We start from the raw sequence: 23,002 nt of genomic DNA, 5'->3' as shown, positions 1-23,002 counted from the left end.
TAGTCATATTAGCTTTAGTATATTAATATGATTAACCAGCAAAGACGTCATTATAATAATGCTTTATGTTTTCTGGCGGCATACCAGTATAATGCTTTTTTTACCTACCAATACAACCGATATTATATGCGGAGAGGGAAAACGCAGAGCATATCCAGGAGTTGTTCCTATAAGGCCATAGATTAGTAAAGATTACTCACTCCTAACAAGAAAATGTGCCCAGTTTTGAGAATTGAAATAGTTGCGTAAAAAAGTTTTGCCACGTCTCCGTGCTAAAATGTCCCTAAAATATTTGAAATAATTATTTATTTATTACGTAAATTGTACATTGTAATTTTAAATTACGCAGTATTAGTTATTTATTTGTAAATTTTCTGTAATAATGTTTTTATTTGTCAAGAATTCAAAAAAAGAACTTACTATAATAAGCCGTTTGTAACTTCATTCAATTTCAAGGCGGCGAAGTATCTTTACTAATCTATGTATAAGGCTAAGAACATTCATAGTGGCGACAGATCCCTTCTGACTTTGTTGGCGACATCTAGTGTTAAAAGATAGAACCTATAACTTTGTCATAGTTTATTCTGGCCATAGGCTGCACAAAGAATGCACAGTTTTATCCACAATGCTGTGTTTTCCCCCTCGGCACATAACATCCATTTTGTTTTTATATAAAACATTTATAATATATATACGTTAGGTATTACCTAAGCACTTTTTAGACTAAATATGATAAAGAAAACAGAATATATGTGACTAAACTGCAGAGTTAAAACTACTAAAAAGGAAATAAAAAAGGTAAACAAAACGCAAATAAAATACATATTTATAAACAATTTTTATTAAACTTGAGTGACATCGATGACTGATTCTTAGTCTAAACGATTACGTATAAGGTAAAAACCTTTCGAATCTACACGATATTGTTTATAAACTATGAAGCTCAACGTGTTTCAATAAAATTATTACACACCAACAAATTAGTGCCTCATCAAGTCTATAACATTGATAACATAAGGGTCTGTACACACGCTGCTATAGTATTTAAATACATAGAAGACAGCGCCATCTATTGACCAATTTCGAGAAACTTCATTACTTTTAAGTAGTGATAGGTTTCCCACTCTTTTCGCTAAGACCTTGTATAGAAAATAAAAAATGTTTGCCTAACTATAATTTTAACTAACTTATACATAGCCACGTGTGTACTGGCCTTAACTAAGTACTAGTGATGTAACGAACATTTCATAGGAAATAACTTTAATCATTTACATATTTCTTTTTAGTTTGAAATAACGGAAAAAATAATATAAATGGATTTAACATCGAGCAAATAAGCGTTGAGCTTAATCCATATCTAGATACTACTAGAACTTTTTTTTACTTATGTTCAAAAGAAAAGACTAAACAATTTTAAATTGTAATTGTTTTTGTAATAAAAAAGCGTGTTTATTTATAAAACTTTACATTACATTCGCATTTTATTCACAATGCTACGCATTCATTTTAAATGGTAAAATTCTTTACATCACTAGTACGGGGTAACATATAAATTGGCGCTATCTATGTTAACAGGAATACAGTAGATAGGTATATCTTATCTGCGCAAACAGTTGCGTTCCAGATTTGACCGAAAATGTGTGTTACAGCTGTACACTTAATAGTATTTTATGTAACTATTTCTAAATATGTTTGAATTATATGAGAGATAACTATAATTTACTAACATTTGAGATTGTCTGCGTTCATTGTTCAAAAGTGGATCGAGCAGGAATATCATTTTTTAATTTGATATAAGAGTAGCAGACGCGCATGCAGTCCACCTGATGGTAAGTGGCTACTGCCGCCCATGGACATCTGTAATCAACCCCAGATAAGATAAGATTCTTACCTGAAGTCGCACACAAATGCGCCGCTTACTCTGAGAAGTAAGCTGGAACGCCTTGTCTCCCTTATCACAACCCTTCAAACTAGAACACAGCAGCGCTTAACACTGCTGTTATTAGGAACAAATAGGTGTGGCGGTGGTGCAGCCGGAGTCGAACCACCGCAACCACAAAAGTTCGTGACACCTTCAATCATCATTTTTCTTTACTAGTGTCCTGTAATATGCAAGTTCACAAGCGAAATTATATGGACTTATCGGTAAGATTTTAGTCGCAATGATCGTATCAATTCGCGACAGTGCAATGCACTAATTAACCCAATGTTTATTTAATTATAACCCATCGATATAGAGATACATTATAAAATGTCTGAATGTATTTCAGGTTAAGTTATATTTCTCTAGTTCCCATTTTATTCAATATTGAAACATCAAAAGCAACGAACATTCAAGCAACGAACATTATTTTTTTGGGAAAAACGTTGATATCTATACGCATAAGAAAAACAACTAAAACTCACTAAACTATTAAGAGTACAGAAATAACAACATCATGGGTAATTTCACTAATATACTAGAAAACATTTTGTAACATTAATATATTTATGGGCGTAAATATGTATGTATGAAACTTGATAAATATTTCTTGCATGTTGTATAATTTTTAAAAACACTATGGACGACTTATGAGCCACGAGACTCAATACATCTATACACAACATTTAGTACAATTTAACTGTATAATCTTGAGCCAAAAAAGTAGCAAAAAATTATATAAAGTTTTCTTTTTTTTATTTGCAAATGAGCGTGCAGTCCACCTGATGATAAGTGGCAATTGCCGCCCATGGACATCTGTAATCAACCTCAGATAGGATTAGATTCCTAACTGAGATTGGCCACCGATGCGTTGTTACCCCTAAGGACTAAGTTAGAACGCTTCGAATAAAAATGTCTCCCTTATACCCTTCAAACCAGAACTCAGCAGCGCTTACCATTACTGTTATTAGGCAGAAAGAGGTGTAGTTGATAGCATAAGGTACCAAAGATATCATAGATCTTAATTCCATACGGAGAATAATGACACGTAAGTATAACGCCGTGTGTGCTAGCGACGTGCACGTATACTCTATATGTATGTGCGTATGTGTTTATGTGTTAGTGTCTAATGTGGTCTTAGGGACACTTATTTCAAACTAAGCGAAGCCGACTAGTTTTAGCTATCATTTTTTGTCATTATCCTATCCACTATCAATCGATAATCTAGACATCGAGACATACAATATCTTTGGACTTATAATTAAGACTTTAAAATACAAATTTAAGTTTTTTTTAACAATCCTATGCGGCAATTTACTAACAGAAGTCAACAACATATTCTCTCGAATATTCCGGACAGACATTGCTGTTACTGAATGAAATATTCGTCCGAATATGCGGGCCTCGCGGTGTTACGTGTGTCTTATATTCGTGTAACTTATATTCATTTTTATACATAGATTACAACAGCTCGAATTTTAGCTCAAGATTACTATAACAATATACATATGTACATACATACACTATAATAATATTATCATTATTACAAAACGATAATGTTAAAGAAACAACGCACATATAATAGTGTAGGCGATAATAAAAATATTTAATAAAAAATATTACACTTAGAAAAAACGTCAAGATAAATAAATTTCATTTTCACGATGACCTATAAAATGTTTTAATATATCGTGCTGCGTCCACACGCTTGGCACTTGACACAATCTCTAAACCTCAACAAACGCACAAATATGTGGACGCATCCCTTGCGGCAAATTCCTTGATTGGTATAAAAGTGACACTTATATGGATCAGCTTCAAGTGTTTGCAAACTTACAAAAACCAAATGTTATATCCACACATTTCAATTTGTAACCGTTTGTCGAATGGTCAGCGTGCGGACGCAGAATTATAGTTTAGGTTCAAATCGATTGAACCTTGAATCATCGTGAAAATGTTACATTTACACTTTGCTACTTTATTTGCTAAATGACAACCACTTGCTAAAAAGTTAAATAATATATTTAATCGGCTGTAGCATACGTTTGGCAGCAAAAGTAACTATGACGAAATAAGTGAAAATGTGTAAAATTAGATTGGTAAAAAGACTTTCACATAATCGTTGTAGAAAATTGATCGCCAAATGGCAGCCAAAACGTATTCTCAGATAGATAAGAAAATCGTTTATCAATATTTTATAAATAACAATAAAATAATAATACATTATGAAATTATGAATTTGTGGCAAGCTGCACGCTTTGTAAAAATGTAAAAACATGTTTCGATAGCTGCAATATAGCATTCACTCGCTTCTTTTAGATTTAAATCGATAAGCGAATCGAGCAAATCGAATCGGTAGTCGAATAATGGAATATTTTTAACATTTAGTTAATTTAGCTGCCATTCGCACATTAAATTATATAAAAAAAATGTTTTAAATAATACTTGGGAATCCATTAATTGCGTGAAGCATTTAGGGGAAGGGGACCGAGAATCTCAACCAATCTCACAAGGAAAGAGGGGCTCTGGACATATTTTCCTCAATGTTAAGTTGCGAGAAAATTAAATTAATTGAAGTAAACGCAATCTTTTTACTGAGTTAAGTCAATCAAGCTCAGATTAAAGTATTTACCCTTATATAAAAAATAAACAATTTCACAGCTGTTTAGGGGGAAAAGAGCAGATCGAGGTAAATCTTATGACATCTTACAAATGTCTCAAACATTGCCAAAATCAACTCACATAATTTTATTAATGGATACCCTCTTGTTAAAATCCTTTACAGAAAAGTAATAATTTCTTTGGTAACTTACATTTCAAAATAATATATCAATGCAATTTTCTCATAAGTCACATGATAGTTCCGTTCCTATTTCTCTAATTAATTTATTAATCTTAGTTGCATAACAGTCGTGCGATATACTTAGTCATTAAATTAGATATTATTATGTAAAGCTATACAGCGATAAAGAGCTATATTTGATATATATTTATTATACAATTATACAATAGCAACTATTATATAGAACGATATTACAGTATCGTTACAAAACCGTGAACGAGCGGTGATGTAAAGATACCGGTAAAAATAAACAGATCGTATTAAAATTATTTTTATACAATATAATATTATATTCTCTCTATAACCTAATATCACTCGACGTGACCTCGTAGGGACTCACCGTTCGGGTTGAGTCGTGATCGTGGGTACTAAAGGGTAGTATCGACGACACGACGGACGTGTCCGACCACTGGCGGCGCAGTGGTCGCGTCTCATTGAAAGCGCGCATATCTGAAATGTAACCGATATTGACTTATCAGCTATCTGATTTACATTAACTAAGACATTAAAGCCAAGAATTAGTACTAGGTAATGTTACATGAAAATGAAGATAATGTTATTGTGTAAATCACGATAACATTCGGTTTAAAAAACCGAACAATGTTAGTGTGAAGTCAAATAACAAACGAATCTGGTACCACCTGCAGGTAAATGAGTGCTCATAGACATCTATAATCAACTGCAAATTACATGAATTTCTATGAGAAGTCGACTACTGACTGCAATTGTCTCTTACTAAACTACATGTGGTACCAAACACAGCAGCATTTAAAACTGATGTTATTAGGCAGTAACTGACGTGATGGTGTTTCCTCCGGAGTTAACCACTACCGCAACAACTCTGTTTTAATTCCTGATGATATGAATGGTCAAGGGGCAACCTGGAGTTGGATTTCAATCCTGTCTGGATTTAATATCACGGTGACAGCATTTTTTCTTTAAGATTGAAATAGCAATCTAATTTGCAGTCTAAAAGAACGTACAAAGACCTGACGCTGATTATGCGGCATCAATCCTAAGATGTTCGCCTCTTAAGTACTATAGCACGCTACTTTAATTTCTACACCAAAAAGGCATACCTGCGCTGTCTTGACCGCTACAACTGAAACAGATCATCGTGCGCCCGCTCGAGCCGTCGCAGCGAGTTGTCGACGCGGCGGCCCTGCGTGAGGGCGGGCGGCGGCGGCGGCAGCGGCGGCGGGATCACCTCGTTGTACGACGTCGACGCGCCCATCGACGCGGACTGACGCAGCCGCGCCGTCGGCCTCTGTCGCACGAAGCCGTCCTCTAGATCCTTTACGAATCTGGAATGATAATTGTCGAAGTTGTGTAAGGATATATTTATTTGTGATATGTTTTGATACCATTTCGGTATATCATATCACAAAATGGATTGTCAGAAAATATAAATAAAAAAACGTTTATTATATAAAATAGTCTTTCTGGAATAATCAGCTCATAGTTGAAATGTCATATGTGCGAGGTATCAAAACGACCGCGAGTGTGCTGAATTTATGCTATTTATAACAAATTTTATGTTGCTTCTGTGTACATATAGAGACCGACAGAAACATGGAGAGAGCCCAGATGTAGAAGAAGCTTGAATAATCCACCATGATTATCTTATAACGATTCGTATAAGCAGAGATGTGGGCTAGTGACTAACCCATGTCGAATGTTGTCAAAACACCCATTAATGCCTGACAAGGTTTTAAGACTCGTACCTATACCTAAACTGGAGTTGAATCTGGATATTTTATTATTATTCTCTTCGATTCTTACTATCTGAAAGTTAAATTAGACTGTTACGCGTAATAGTCTAATAATACCTAACAATTTTGTAGCTTATTTGGATGTACAATCCTTTCACCTTACTTGTTTTTCGACCCACATATTCGATATTAAGAAATTTGTAAACAAGGTGTTATCTCGTATTATTTATATTTTATAGGTTATCTTTTCTCATATCAAAGTAATCCGTAGTGTATTGCCCTAATCCGAACAACATTAATTTACGACGTTTATATAGATAAAATCAAAACAAAATTTAGCTCTGTCTGAAAGTGGAATTTTACTGGAAGTACCTATCGATTTTGAAAGGTGGAAAAGGACAGCATGGTTCGACCAGGAAGTTCTCTTGACCACGCCCATTTACAGCATAAAACTGCGTTTCGGTTGAGTTAGAAAACTAGCTGACTGCGATATGAGATTACTATTGCAGTCCTCTGGAGTGCAAACGCATCTATGTTGTATATGAAGGTGAAGAAGTTGATGAAGTCACAGGTATGGACAGCTGTGGTGGCGTAACCATACGTACCATAAGACGGACAGATTTTTTTTTAAATAAAGGTATGTGATAAGTGACTCATAAGTTACATACATCGCTTGATCCACTAAGATAATATTCCTGATCCATTACACATGTCCGTGGGCGGCAGGGACCGTTTTACAATAGGTGGGCGACACGCTAGATTGCTACTTTTATTACATACACAAATTACTATCTCAAGGCTAGGTATGAGTCACCCATTTATAATGAAACGCATAATCCCCGTAGGATCGATATATAAAACACTAGCAGTAGGTACGCGCGACTTCGCACGCTTTTTGTTTAATCATACTAAAATATAGCTTATAGAACTCCTGAATAGTATAGCTTTCTGATAGTGAAAGAATTTTCATGATCGGTTCAGTATTTCCGAAGATTAGCCATTACAAACAAACAAATTAACAAACGTTACCTCTTTACAACATTAGTAAGTGTCTTATTGTGTTTAGATTTCCACTGCAATCTAAACACAATAAGACAAATAACCCAAGTACATTCATTTCATAATAGATTACACCGCAAACAGAAGCTGTCAGCAGGTGAGATGGATACAGTGTAGCCAGACCACAGACCGCAAGATATTCCTACTGTCACCCCTATCATTAGTCAACGTAACCTTTGACTGGACTCACAATAACAACGGGAACAGAGTAGGTCATTCCTTTCGTTTGTGTACATGGTGCTCTGTGTGGGTGACTGTGCAAATAGAGGCCTAAGTGTGCGTGTCGAGAAATAGTGTAACTATCTTCTATTATGATGTAAGGACAAAATATATTTATTTAATTCAGTTGAGTTGGATTAATCTATTATTGAATTGGTTATCCATCATCACTGCCTATCTGTCTAGATCAGTTAAATCTATAGTGTCAATGAGTTTAGAATTATTGATGTAATCTAGATCGTGGCTTCCATTGCCCGAGGGAAAATAGAATACCAATAAAATTTATTATAATCATGAATCATGTTTTTTCAGCTGAAATTTCTGTATATGGTCTTTGAGTTACAAAAATATGACTTAAGGCCAAGAAAGACAATTACCAACTTACAAAACAATATCACAGGAAAAACTGCAAGAAATCGCTTTTTTTTTCAATTTACTGTCCTTTTAATGTTCAAAGTCACACCTGACAGTCACGTACATATTTTTATTATTTAAAGGTCGGTCGTGCATGCGATACTAACCGAAAGGGTAAGTTCAAAGACCTTTATAAGTTGATAACACTTTATACTTTTGGATGAAGTCATCCAACGGTGGAAAACGTTTTGGACAACACCGAACACATAATAGCAACTAGGTTTCTGGAAGATCCGAGGGTCGTAAGGAGAGTATCTATGAAATTCCGCGGGCCACCAAAACCAGATCGTAAAGAAGCGGTTCGCGAACCACAGGCTGCCGACTGCTACTTCGAACCTCAAAATTGTAGCTGCTACACTACTGCTAAGGCAGGTACGAAGTTAGCACATTTAGTCATTAGTAGTCTAATGATCCACTATTAAAAGAAGCGACTAATTCATATCAATTTATCAGCACTGCCAAAGCCAAAATATATAACGGAAACTTCATCATCAACCCATTATTGTCCCACTGCTGGCACGGGTCTCCTCTCAGAATGAGAAGGATTAGGCCATAGTCTACCGCGCTGGCCAAATGCGTATTGGTAGACTTCACATACCTTTCAGATTTTTTATAAATCTCTCAGGTATGCAGGTTTCCTCACTATGTTATTCTTCACCCTTTTAGCAAGTGATAATTAATATCTAATACGCACATAATTTCGAAAAGTCAGAGATGCGTGCCTTGGGATTTGAACCTCGGACCCCTCGATCGAGAGGCCGAGTTTCGTAACCACTAAGCTATCACTGACTTACTTAACCGTATGTTTACTTTATGGATATTTTAAAATAAAAAATGTGATGAATTCACTTTATAGCCTGCGGGACAAAAAATAACTCAAGAGATATTTTGGCGAAGTTTCAAAACTGAATGAAACGGATGTGATATGAATCAACGTAAATTTCTTAAAACTGACGATTTTATATCCTTCACGATGAAAGAAATTCCGTAAGAAAACCAAACAAACATGGAAAATTTGAATAAAACAAAAACAATTCATTGACTACACTACCATCATGCTTATTTTACATAACAATCATCATGCTTACTCCGCATAACATCTAAATTCTGAAGAAATGGAGCTCTACTTTGCATTCGTTTTTGGGTGTGACATACATATCTCCAAAAGGCGTCCTAATTCATTCCTCAGAGAGTAACAACCTCTGTGATTTTATTAAATCTTACTTTATTTGTGAAGCTACATCGAAAAAGTTCAGAAATTAAATGGGTGCGCTTCCAGCTAGATTAATTGGTCGGCTTTAAATGTTGTCATCGTTTATTTAAACCTGAGAGGCCTTATGGGCGATTTGAAAAAATCCGACACACGTTGACCACCCATACGTTCACCACCGATTCCTGTTGAAACATGACCCAGATTCAGGCCTCTTTCAGTCATGGGTAGACACCCATTTCACACTGGGACATTGACCTAATAACATCAGTCGGACTGTATGCCTCTCGCTACATTCATAACATAAAACAAACCAAAAATAACACCAGCCTTCATAAATATTCATAAAACGTTGAATCGTAAAACTAATCCATGTTGCTCGATTGAAAATGGTATGCCAAAATCCACTAACACAGTGACTTTGCCTTTCAGACCGGTTAGATTATGTAAGTCACATCAATACGAAGCGAAAGACGAAATAAATAGATATTGTATAGACTTATTAGACATAATGTACTTTCACGGCAAACACAATTTGAGGAGTAACAAAGTGAGTGAACGTATTTTAAGGAAGAAGTGGCGGTCAAGATACATGATTACATGCACCTATCAAACTTTGGAGATCCACTACTGGATATAAGCGTCCCAGCACTCTCCGGTGCTATATCCTTCAGCTTCCAGCGATTACTCGACGAACGAGGGAGATATATGAGTTCGCCTATCCGATTTTGGAGGTCCACTGCTGGCCTGCCTGCCACAACTTGAAGCTCAGAGCGGTGCTGTGCCCTCGAATTCCAGAGATTATCGAAGTTTTTTTGAGGTTGCTAGGTCACCTAGTCGAAGGACGCTCTGTACTCCTAAACGTGATCGCCTCTTAACAACTTTTCTTCCCCATTGGCTATATTAAATTTATCAATCATTCGCACGATGTATTTATTCTATTCGCATCAATTCATATATCCGCCTATCGACCCACAAGCAATAACGAGCCTAGGATAAATGTCACTATAAAAATAACCGGATTAAAACGTTCATCAGACAAGCAATGGATAACGACACAGCAACGCACACATAGACACGATATTTTTAGAAGCGCACAACGACATTAAACGGCACAATTGACCACTTGCTATTTCCTTTCGTCCGCTGTCATCCTAAATATGTAGTCGTAAGGTTGAAAGTATATTCGTCGATCACAAGTACATAAAACGAAGAATGTTTGCGTTGGGGTCGTAAAACAACCAAAAGTGTACACAGTGTGTTGATAACGCTGTTTTTACGTTCGTTGTCATGTCAATATGTGATAGAGAGCCTTGTGTATTATGTACCTATTACCGATAACCTTTGACCAACGGACCATTATTAATAGACAATAACACTTAGTATCACTAAAGATATCGCACTCTTGTCCTTTAGAAATGTCAAAGTCTTCAAACGCAGTCAGACCTTTAGAACTGTTTGTCAATATTATAGTAGTCTTATACCATATTTACTTAACTAATTATATGACCTTGCGCATCATACCTGCACTTAAATCTCCTCTGAAAATGTGGATTACTTCAAATAATATCACGCTGGTATAATATCAGGATTCAGGTATAATATCACGCTGGTCAAGTGCTAATTAGCATTTACACAATGTTATATAAAATATTCTGGTTTGAAAGGTAAGGTAACCTTTAAGTTTGGTAACCAATGAGGGCTACGACTAGATTTTTTACAGGCCAAATACATTCGAAAAAATTAATGAACCAACAGATAGAAATAAGACTGATCTCATGAATATTCTGTTTAACCAATGTACTTCAAGTACACTTTACCTATCATAAAGTAAGTAGGTACAATTAGTGTACGCATAACATCTTCGCAGATAACATTCTACAAGTGTGCATCTCATCCGTGCCGCACTATTTCTGCTTCATTGCGGCAATATAACTGGAGAATTTGCTTTAGTATTTTCCGATCAATTAATCGTGATAACTACTGGAACGGACAGGCGCATGGTAATAAATTTTAATCATTTATTCTGGAATAATGGATAGCACTAGAGCTAAGAACATACAAGAATAACGAATATACCACCTATGAGCCTCAATCACATACCTATATACAAAATAGATACAGGTCTGTGGCCTAAATGATAACCGATTTGAAAACCTGCATAATTTCAAGAATAAAACAACGAAGACTACCAAGTTTTCTTTCTCTTTATGAATCTCTCATTCTATTAAAGTTAATTTTCTTCACATTTTATTACTATTATGCAACATATTTTAGATAGTCCTGAACCATCCACCTAGTAACTCACGGAACAATGGCGAATATGTTCCAATCTCGCGGAAAACGAACTAGTATCGTGGCGAATACCGAATAAGCCCGAGTAGATTATCTACACATTCGTATTCGTACCGATTCATGCATGAAACAAAAACAAAACAACAATCACGACAAACTATAAACATGTCTACGATACAACATAAGTACATTATGAACTCTTCATTATTTCTAATAACAATGTGTAACGCTGATAACTGTGTTATCTAAACAAAACTATGCAACTGCTCTAACTGAAAACAACGCCAGAACACAATATGAGCGACGTCACTCACTGTGATGATACTATTTGCCATCATCAAACTGTTCGAAATCAGTTGTATGTTAAAAATACTCTTTTTAGGATTATAATAAAACCTACAAAGGAGTATGAAGTCCACCCGATGATAGCTCAAAATTAAAAAATCCAAGTCTTTACAGAATTATATTCTTAAAAGACGTCCATGGAAGTATGCATATGACACTAAATAAGAAGAAAGTTGCCAATGAAGACAATTGGATCGTCTAAATAAATTTTCGCGACTTAGTGTATGAACTACGATCCATAATAAAGCATCACATAATATTACTATTAAAAGAAGGAAATAGATGTAGCGGTCCGACGAGGTCGAATTATAAAGGTTCTATCACCTTTATACACGGCCTATCTAACAGGATATCACTACCGGTCAGACATCTATTATTTTCTCATCTTTATCTTTTAAAATCACAGCCGATACTAAATCTAAATTTAATTTAGATCAAAAGTAAACTCGTATAAAACTGGCATTGGCGAAGTTATGCAAGATCCGGATTTACAGAGGAAGTGTTACTTTATGAAATTATACCGCGGACGTTTCGGTGAGAGATGCCAAAGGAATTCAGTTTTACGGCGTTCGCGAATCGTGAACTGAAATAACACATCCATTTATCAACAACGCATAATTGTATACTTTTCGAAAATGACACTTCAAAAAAGCTACAAGTAAAATAAAAGTCCCATAAACACTTATGTTTCACCCATTTCGATAAAAGTTCACTTTAATCGTGTCTGCTAACGGGCCAACAACGCACAACTCAAAAGTATAACTCAAAAATATATAAACACATACATAAAATTTAAAATTAAGAAATTTTAAAAAACTAAGTTATGTTTCGTTCAACTCTATCTTGGACACTCAAACTTACATGCTCTACTACCAATGATACAGTTAACGTTACTGTAATAGAAGAATGACGGATATTTTATATATTACTTACCATACCTATAATTTGTACCCAAATATCTATTATGTAAAGTGATACTAGAATGGTACAACCTATATTGGTACATCCTAGCACATTTCTAACACGAAATAGTTCTGCGTTTCATTGGAAGGATGTGTTACATATGAGGTGGCTGACTTACATATGAGGTGAGCATCTTAAATCTTGAGAATTAACAATACATCCGTGTTAAGCTTCAGAACCATTAGTGTTTATGAAGCTGGTTACAACAGATGTCCATGGGCAGCAGTGACCACTTATATTTAGGTTTTAGGTGGATTGCATGCTCGTTACTTATTTGAAACTTATAAAAAATGATGATAAATTACGCTTTCTAAACTCACAGCTCAAGCCTAGATCCCTCCCTGCGCCATTGAGATAAATACACACAAGAATACACAAAACACCCAGACCCAAAACAAGTATCTCAATTCATAATTCAGATGTCTGTCTAACCTGGGATCAAACCTGGTACCCTTTGCGCGTCAGATTGGTACGGGGACCGCTCCACCATGCGGGTCGTCAAATCTTATTTAAAATGTATAAAATAAATTTTAGATGTTGAGATTGGTGAACTAATCTCAGTATTTATTACTCGGGTGTTATAATCGCACTCAAATATCTTAATCTCATGTATATTGATGAAGCTATCCGTTCACCCATATCTCGAGAACCTGTTGTGTTGACAGATAACAGTGACTATCTACTGCTGACTCAAGTATCTAAGATATATTAAAATGAAATCACAGTCCCTTTGTTTGTAGGTTTATTTATAGACTAACGGATAACAAGATGGTACGCCCAGCACCGATCAAACGTAAATTATAGTAAATTACTGGTAGTACTACTTCAGTTTCGTATTAAAAAAATATGAAACCCGCTTAGGGTCACTATTCCCTTATAACTATATGATAAGAATGAAAGATTATTAAATTACAAACTTTAACACGTTTACATACAGCTATCAGTGTCATTTATTACGAAATTGTACACCGGGAGACAATTTCGATAGGAGCTTATCTCCCGCGGCTTTACTCGTTTGTAGTTATGTATATAACCCAAATTTAACTTACCATCTTGGATTAATTATAAATACTTTAAACCCATATTTTCCTTAAACATCATTGTAAATTGAGTAAGCTAGGATACGGTACGTGCAAAATAAAAAAAATGTCCGCAATATACATTTTGGTAAATATCATTAGGTATAGATAGACAAATCGAATTATTTTAGATATTACATACTATACTTGTATAGAAAGATAGTAAATTGAAGAGGCACTCAACTTAAGTACCTAGCTTAGCTAGAGACTAGACAGGCACTGAACTTTAAGAATTTTACTCATTTAATAAAATTTTCGTTATTAACTTTTTCCGATTATTACCTCGTTGTAGAATCCTCTAAGTATATTATGACATCAAATGAAGCGTTACCAAACTATGTAGTATCGAACTACGTTATCATTACAGACTACATAATAATATGGAAAGATGTAATCAATACAAACTTTACCAGCACAATACTATCTGATGCATGTTTTTCGAAGGGGCAAAAGGTTAAAAAGGTTAGACTCATAACTGACCAAGAAATCTAAGTGCATGTAGGCTAGATAGATTTATGAAAAAATATTAGAAAACCCGTAGTCATATAGGTTTCCTGCCGAGATTTTCCTTTTTAGTGAAAAATAAAAATCAATAAGACTAATGAAAATTCATACAAGTAGATCTCCCATTAAACACAAAATCGTTTTAAGCCATATAACATGATGTATTACGTAATAATTGCATCGTATTCTATGATACCAGTATTAATAATGCCAGAAACATTAAAAATCGTCACGTAAAGTATTGTATCAATACAATTATGCAATAAGTGTTTCATTAACGATCACCGAGCAATTATACAGTGTGACGTATGTTTATCCAAGTGTTTACGTGGACGGAAATAGTACAGGAAAATTGTGAAGATTCGTTTATGGAAAACTCTTATATTTGTATATTGGGAATACTGGGATCTATACGCACGCATGTTACGAACATTACATAAACCGATAGAAATTAGTTAAATAAGACTGAATCTCTATAATTTCAAAATAATAAGCGTAATTTTGAAACTGCACACATGTATAGTCCCCGCCAAACTGCTTGTCCACTCTGAAGTTGTTGCGAGCATGTGTAGTCATACAGTCATTTGCTATGGCGACGCGATTCATTTCTATATTCAGAGCGGACTAGCAGTTTTACGCTGACTATACCGATGTAAAATAAATTTATTAAATTCATTATCTGTTTCTATTTATGGTAATAATTATGGACTTTATAAGTAACATAGTAAAAATTTCCAGAAAATTGTATTGTTATCAAAAAAGAAAATTCGAATTCGAATTCGAAACGCGAATTCTCAATTGAAAAGCAATGGAAGTCAACACTACATATATTGTTCTTGTTAGATCCAAACAATATTAGCATCACCGTTGCCAACGTTTCAAACCTTTACGAGCACCGTAATGCTTACATATTCTTGAGTGAATCGTAAAGAAATAATGTTACCATGCTTTAAATTATAAAAGAAAGCAGAGAATACACGTAATATGCAGAGCAGATTAACTGTAACATATTTAAGAAGCAAAACTGGGCGACAATGCGCATTCAACGTTGTAAAGGAAGGTAACAATTGTAATTAAATTGTCAATAAAGTAAACAGGACAACAAATTAATATTATTAATTTATTAATGAATAATAATATTGTATGGAAGCAGAAAATTCTAGCAAAAGCTGCTGCTGCTGCAAAGCATAAAACGGTTAATTCTGCTACCCTTATATTAATAAGAGACATGAAATTCTTGATTGTTTGATGTCAAAGATGCATTCCTACCTGAAGGCTAGGTTAGAAGGCCTCTAATCAGGTGTTTTTATGAAATTTAAGTAGCATATGAGGAAATAAGTGTCTTGCTTTCCACCAAAAGGAAAACACAGCGGCGGTAGGTACCGCTGTTATTAGGAAAAAAAATAAATCATTTGAAGAAGAAGATTTGGAAATTTTCAAGTTACTTAATTAATATTTAATAAATGTTTACATTTCTGTGTGTAATCGTGTGATGTCATGATTTTGGATCAACTAAGGCAACTCCATCCCGATAACTTTTTTGGTTTACTTTTAGTAAGTATTCGTGCTGGGTGCGGTAAAATACACACATTGACGTTATATAGATATCAAGCCATTAAAAGTTAAAAGTACGCCTACATAAGTAATTAAATTATATGCATGTCAAGTAATTAAACTTTAAACTTAATTGGCAATATTATAGCAGCCAAAAACCACTCCCTAACACGAAGGATTAAAGTATACAAACAATAATATAGGTACAAATCCGAGAATATAGTTATGGGAGCTGGGCGTCGAGGAAATAATTGCAGTCTATTTCGCGAACAAATTAAATTTTTATTTAAATTTAACACAAATTCTACACAAGTTTTAACAAAAATGAAATTAAAAAAATAAATTGATGGGATAGGTCGAGTCACTTTCCGCGATGGAGGTGAACTGATTCCATGGTGGACGGCCACCTGTACGTGGGACGGCCACCCGCGCGTGGGACGGCCACCTGCGCGCCTCGTCAGCGTTGGCCGTTCCGCGAAGGCCCGATGCAGCGCAAGCACGATGCAGCGTGAGAACGGTGTAGGGCTGGCGCGATGCAGCCTTAACGTGTAGGGCTGTCGCTTACACGTAACTTCTCCCGCCCCAGCTGAGCAACTATTTGCCTACGTTTAGTGCAAATATTGCGGCCTTCTTGTCCTCTCGTGTAGCTGTCGACGAGTGATGCTCACTTGAGGTTGCACACGGTTGAAGAGATATTTCAACATTCGATTTTGATATGTCTTCTGATTTTCTATTTCGCCGGTATCGCCTTATGTACGCAATAGCGAGAGCAATTGTACCCAGTAGGATTAACAGGTACAGAGGAAGAGTAGTATGGTAAGTACTCATCGAAGTGGCGTCGGTTACTTTTGGTGAAGTTTCCATTGATATTTGGTCTTCAATGACATGTAGTTTATTAAGATCTATTGCAGTTATGTTGAAATGAGCTTTTCGATTCCTTGAAGATGACAAGGCTAATAATTCAGAATTTGTGAATGTAAGTATTTCGAAATGCTGTCCACGGAGTTTATCGTTGACGTTGGTGATAGTGAATTCTGTTGTTCTGATGCTGCAGGTTCTCGGTATAGTAGCAAGGAAACTACCCTCGATGATTTGATGGCGTTCCTGTCCACATAGCGTTTGTACTTTCGTGGGGGTTTGAAAAGATAGTATATAGTGTTGATCGTCAAGCTCCAGTAGAGCCTCAGAAGTAGCTTCATCTCGTATTTGCACATCGATTTTTGGATGTAGCGAGCTGAGCAGGGTTCCCCGACGTCCGGATCTCGTTCAATGGTTCGGTTTCCCGTTTAATAGCGATAGTCCGAAACACGCACAAACCGGGAACTTTCGATTGCGCCAGTTATGGGTTCTGCGCCACTTATGGGTTCCTCGTTTAATTGCGATAGTCCGAAACACGCACAAACCGGGAACTTTCGACTGCGCCAGTTATGGGAGCTGGGCGTCGAGGAAATAATTGCAGTCTATTTCGCGAACAAATTAAATTTTTATTTAAATTTAACACAAATTCTACACAAGTTTTAACAAAAATGAAATTAAAAAAATAAATTGATGGGATAGGTCGAGTCACTTTCCGCGATGGAGGTGAACTGATTCCATGGTGGACGGCCACCTGTACGTGGGACGGCCACCCGCGCGTGGGACGGCCACCTGCGCGCCTCGTCAGCGTTGGCCGTTCCGCGAAGGCCCGATGCAGCGCAAGCACGATGCAGCGTGAGAACGGTGTAGGGCTGGCGCGATGCAGCCTTAACGTGTAGGGCTGTCGCTTACACGTAACTATATGAAAAATATACCGAATGCGCGTCATACGAACACGCATCTAACGCCCTTTATACGCCCATGATTAATAATCAATCTATGTAATTTTTAATTTTCAAAGATCAAAATGTCGAGTATGAAGAAATTATCAAATGTCGATCTTTGGTAGACAAAACAGTGGATAGACTGATAACGTAAGCACTAGTTAAGAAAAAAGTATAGGATTAATTACAAAAGAGCACATCAAAAATAGTTATCGTCAACCAATTTCTGTCCAACTGGTAGGCACGGGTCTCCTTTCAGATTGAGAAGAATCATTCAAGTCATTGACCAATTGCGTAATGATAGACTTCACATACCTTTGAGATTTTTTTAGATTTCTCAGGTGTATAGGTTTTTTTCCTCACGATATTTTCCTTCACCGTTATAAGCAAGTGATAATGAATTTCTAATACGTGCATACCTTTCTGAAAAATCAGAGGTTTCAAACTTTGGACCTCTATCGAGAGGCCAAGTTTTAACCACTAGGCTATCACTGCATCAAAAATACTCGTTAACTATGAATTATCTCGCAACAGTTCATATTCAGGTCATGTTAGATTGGAGACTATTTTTAGGACGGTTATATTAACTGACAAATCTTGCAGGCGAGAGCTCGAGTACGTGGCTTCATTAAATTCCTAGCGTAGGCGCCTTCTGTACATATTCTAAATTCTAAGCATGAAATAAATTAATAATTCTTTTGATTAGTAGCTTGGGACCTAAAACATGCAATAATAAACTGTTATATTTTTCACACTGTATTAAATATAAAAATAGTTGACGTTGTTTTAAGCACATTATATTTCTGACGATGGTGCCGCTGTCCAGGTCCTCCTATCTTAAGGACCTGAAGCCGGCCACAAATCTATTGGCACCCCCTAGGACTATATTATAAGAACCTCTCATGTAAGTGTAATGTTTTAAACGTGGTAGTGAGTTGATGACCCTGTACTCAAACAACAAAGGTTTCTACCACCTATAACCATAATTACTTAGCCTCTATTACTATCCACATGACGCATCGATTTTTTTATACACGTAAACGATGATGCAGATGGGCTATTTGATGGGGAGTAGTCTCAGTCGCCCTATGCCGTCGCCTATGGATATTTACAACACCAGAGGAGTAACCAATGTATCGTCAGCTCTATTCGTACCATTTTTCAACTGTCCCATATCAGATCAGAGTAATATGTGACGTTGTGATCATTCTTCGATAACATGAGAGACGCCTAAATAAATTTAGCTTAAGATCTGTCTGTGTTTCTCTACTCGTATTCATACGTGTCAATCGCACTACGCAGAAAACTATAAAAACGATTGCCTTACAATACTCTCAATATATTACACCTACAAACACAACAATCATTACGTCAAAACAATTAGATATTAACCCACATAAACAACACGCACACAAGGCTATATAATATGCGTAAATTACCAATACCAGGTTGGTACAGTTACAATTCCGCATATTAGCATTAGTCATCTAAAGCAGTGTTTCTCAAAGTGGACGATAATGCCCTCAGGTGGGCGCTGAAGGCTTACAATGGGCGTTGGGGTAGTAGTAATGGTGTAAGGTGGTTTTTGGGGGCACCAAAGATTGTTTCAGAAACCGATTTTTAAACAGAAAAATATTTAAAAAGTAAAAGACCTATGGCTAAAGAAACTTAATTGTTTTCGTGAAACAGGAAAAAAAATCGAATGTTTCTCAGAGATATTTGGGGAGCGCTAGAAAACATTCAATTACAAATATTAGAAATTTGATTCTAGAAGTGAGCGATGCTTGTCGTAACTTTGAGAACCTCTGATCTAAATCATAACAAGGCAAATGGAATTATATTATAGCAATTCCAGATTTATACACGGCGAAGTAAACAAATCACCTGTATCGCATTTATGTGGTCAATAATACTAAATCATGGAGGAAGTAAGTGCCAATAAATAATATATTCATACAATATTTCTCAAATGAAGTACAATATTCCTGAAGCCGGAAAACTGATTTTGAGGTATTTTTCGGAAGAAAATACAAGCACTTATAGATCGTGTACATAGTTAATTACTTTTTACATCTAAAATATGAACGGGTTAGGGGCCCTACGTAGCTATAAAATCTACAAAAGGATCACGCGCTGGCCTACCCACAGTACAAACGCAAAACAAAAATTCTGACTCAAAAAAAGCATTAACCGGAGAACTTCTTTAAATTTTCCAAACACCGTTAAAATACAATGCACAACACTAGTACATACTAGAAAGGCAGTCGCCATCATGTGACCGGCGTTAGAAAGTGTTCCACGATCGGCGCACGCGCACCGGCCTTGAGCCGAGTCACAGACTAGCAAGATGTGCAAAAAACGTCATCAAACAAATTGCCTTTATTGTGTACATTGAGTGGAATGACACGGCATTTGGGTACGACTGCGCTCGGAATAAGAAAATTATGATTTTCATTATATACATACATATTATATACGTAAAGATACTTCTACAATTGTATTTCAAAGTTATAGCTCATACACAGATAGCAAAACAATCTAATTTTTACCATTCACTAATAGAAAGGAGGAAGCAAATCATTTTTCTCTGCACCAAAAAATATTGATAAATGAATTTGGTTGCTTACGTTATATGCACATCTAATTAAAAAATGTAGTAGATTAAATTAAGTGTATCCAAAGCATCCTTAGATATTTTGACAAGGTAGTTTATCAAATATTGATTTGATTGATAAATGTACTAAAATTGCAATACAAAATCTAGTTATTGCCAATTGCAAATTGTTTAACTTCCACTTAAGATGCTTAATGTTGCATAACATTGAAACGGAACAAAAGGGCAGGGTCGTCTGTTATATAATCATGTTATTGGAGGTATATTGACCTCAATTACATTATTATATGAAAAATAATGTTTCTAATGAGAAAACATTATATTCATATGGTACTATGCTTCTGTATTTTTGAAATTGTCTAAAAAATATTTCTAAGTTGGTAAAAATATTTTTATTCCGTCAGTAGCCCACAGCAGGGCCTATCCAGATAATACTTATATGTAATGGTTAATTTTTATGAAGCTGAAATAAATTATTTATTGCACAATAGTTATGCCAATTGCACTAAAATACAATTCAAGACCTTGTTGTTATACAAATGTTTATTTGTTCATATTTTTTGGCCTACAGAATAATTTGCACCACAATAGTAATTTAATGAATACCTATAATACCATTATTACTTCTTCACAAAGTTATTTTTTAATGAAGAATCTGCAATCATTCAGTTTAAACATTATAAAATGTAATATAGTTTTTGCTGGATAAATAACATATTGTGCTTTTAACTAATTAAGATTTAAAATATAACTCACTAACACTGCAATTAACATTTTATTAAGTAACAATTTTATTTTCTATTTTTATTTTTAGCATGTTCTTGCTTTATAAACCATTATATATATGGATATTATTATGCATTTTAATAGACATTGAATGGTTATTTTTGTGGGTCATCTTTAGTTTTATATGGGATTAGATTAGATTTGATGATATCCATACTTACGTATATGTTTTCAAAAAGACAGATCTTTTTGACTCAGTGTCATTATCAAGTTTTTTTTCTTTTTACTGGGCACAAGTCTCTTCACTGAACATAAAAGAATTAGTTCATAGTCTACTATTCTGACAAGCAAGTCTCTCACTATGTTTTTCTTTACCACTAAAGCTACCATGCTACTATAGGTGCCATTTACCTTATATAAATTCTAGTATTTACACCAAGTATTTTGAGACTGCTTAAATATCACTTGTATATATACATAATTGTGCATTGTTGAAAGACAGTATTGGTCATATCTCACAATTTCAAGATAAGGCTTGTGTCACATGTCTAATAGAAAATTCCATCCATGAATACACATGACATTTATCAGTTATCACATTGTTTACACGCTTATCTGTGATTGCTACATCTTATTTGACCTTTGAATCAATGTTTACTTTCTGATATAGGAGTTATTAGTGTAATCTTACATGTTAGAACAACAATTTAGCCACAAATGACTATAAACTTTGTAACATATCAAATGAATTACATACAGAAATAAGATCCAAAGCAATTCTTTGATCAGGGTTCATTAAATGCTCTTCGATAATATAATCAAAATATATTTTGATTGGTAGTACAGATTATATTATCAGCACATTTCATCTCCCAAATGGTGACATAATGGAAAACAATTTATAAATATCTGTTAAACAAATCATCATTGCTTCTGTTTGATCAGTGACTTCTCACTGATCAAACAGAAGTAAAAATGACGAATTTATATCTGAATATAGTATTTTACCTAGTTTTTTAATAGTTGTGTTTGTAAAACCTATTGTGGGCCATGAAAGCAGACCTGTATAAATAACAATAAATATACTCACTCGCTATTCTCCTTGCTCTTCTCAACATGCTTCTTGATATTGGCAAGAGAGGAGTCCAGGCGGTTTAGGAATTGGTCGAAACTCTTCTTCTCGTCGGGACTGCCCGGGGAGAAGTCAGCAGTGGGGATACCGGCGATGGACGCGCGATGGTTCGGCAGTGGCGGCTCCGTCACTCTCTCCCCGTTCTCGTAGAACGGCGAGTCTTTAGTCACAGGTATCAACAGGAACTCCCGTAAAAACAAACTATCCGACGCAAACAACCGATTCGCCCGCCTTATCTTCTCCATCTACAATCAACAAAGCACACAACACTCCTGTAACACCCACGACGCGATTTATCAACACATTTATTATGATGTTCAGACACTTACGGTTACACCGTACTTCAAGGCGATGCCTTGCAGCGTATCGCCCTTGGACATCACATGCTTTATGTATTCCTCGTTCCTTTTCATGTGATTACATGTGCTCCCATATTTTTTTAGGGGTCGCGCTGATTCCCGAATTGAAACAGTTTCGTCGAAGAGACGATCCTCCTCCATTTTTGACGTAAACGCAAATGCCATGCCTGACAGCGGAGTGACAGCGAGCAACTAAACCAAAGTGAAGTTTGTTGCGGAACGCGAATGAAATATTCGCTCGGATACTCTAAGCGT

General features: G+C 35.5%; 1 protein-coding gene across 1 annotated transcript; it reads right to left on the bottom strand.

The window, feature by feature from the left end:
• Positions 1-1,411: 1,411 nt before the first annotated feature.
• Positions 1,412-22,925, bottom strand: red (LysM peptidoglycan-binding domain-containing protein red). The gene is made up of 4 exons (XM_073073665.1): positions 22,718-22,925; positions 22,347-22,633; positions 5,843-6,067; positions 1,412-5,213 (listed from the first exon to the last, which is right to left on the bottom strand). The coding sequence occupies exons 1-3, from the start codon at positions 22,910-22,912 to the stop codon at positions 5,860-5,862; spliced, it is 690 nt and encodes a 229-aa protein (XP_072929766.1). The 5' UTR covers positions 22,913-22,925; the 3' UTR covers positions 1,412-5,213; positions 5,843-5,859.
• Between the last annotated feature and the right edge of the window lie 77 nt (positions 22,926-23,002).

Source organism: Epargyreus clarus, unplaced genomic scaffold, assembly GCF_041222505.1.
Source record: "Epargyreus clarus isolate Ecla_fem2 unplaced genomic scaffold, WU_Ecla_fem_2.2 ptg000006l, whole genome shotgun sequence".
In the NCBI taxonomy this organism is placed as follows: Eukaryota; Metazoa; Arthropoda; class Insecta; order Lepidoptera; family Hesperiidae; genus Epargyreus; species Epargyreus clarus.
Note: the sequence above shows the minus strand (reverse complement) of the source record. Positions and strands in the feature narration are given on the sequence as shown.

Coding starts and splice junctions, on each gene's coding strand:
- red (XM_073073665.1), bottom strand. CDS start 22,912: ATGGCATTTGCGTTTACGTCAAAAATGGAGGAGGATCGTCTCTTCGAC. Junction 22,634..22,717: donor CCTTGAAGTACGGTGTAACC/GTAAGTGTCTGA, acceptor TGTTGATTGTAG/ATGGAGAAGATAAGGCGGGC. Junction 6,068..22,346: donor AAGAGCAAGGAGAATAGCGA/GTGAGTATATTT, acceptor TTATCATTCCAG/ATTCGTAAAGGATCTAGAGG.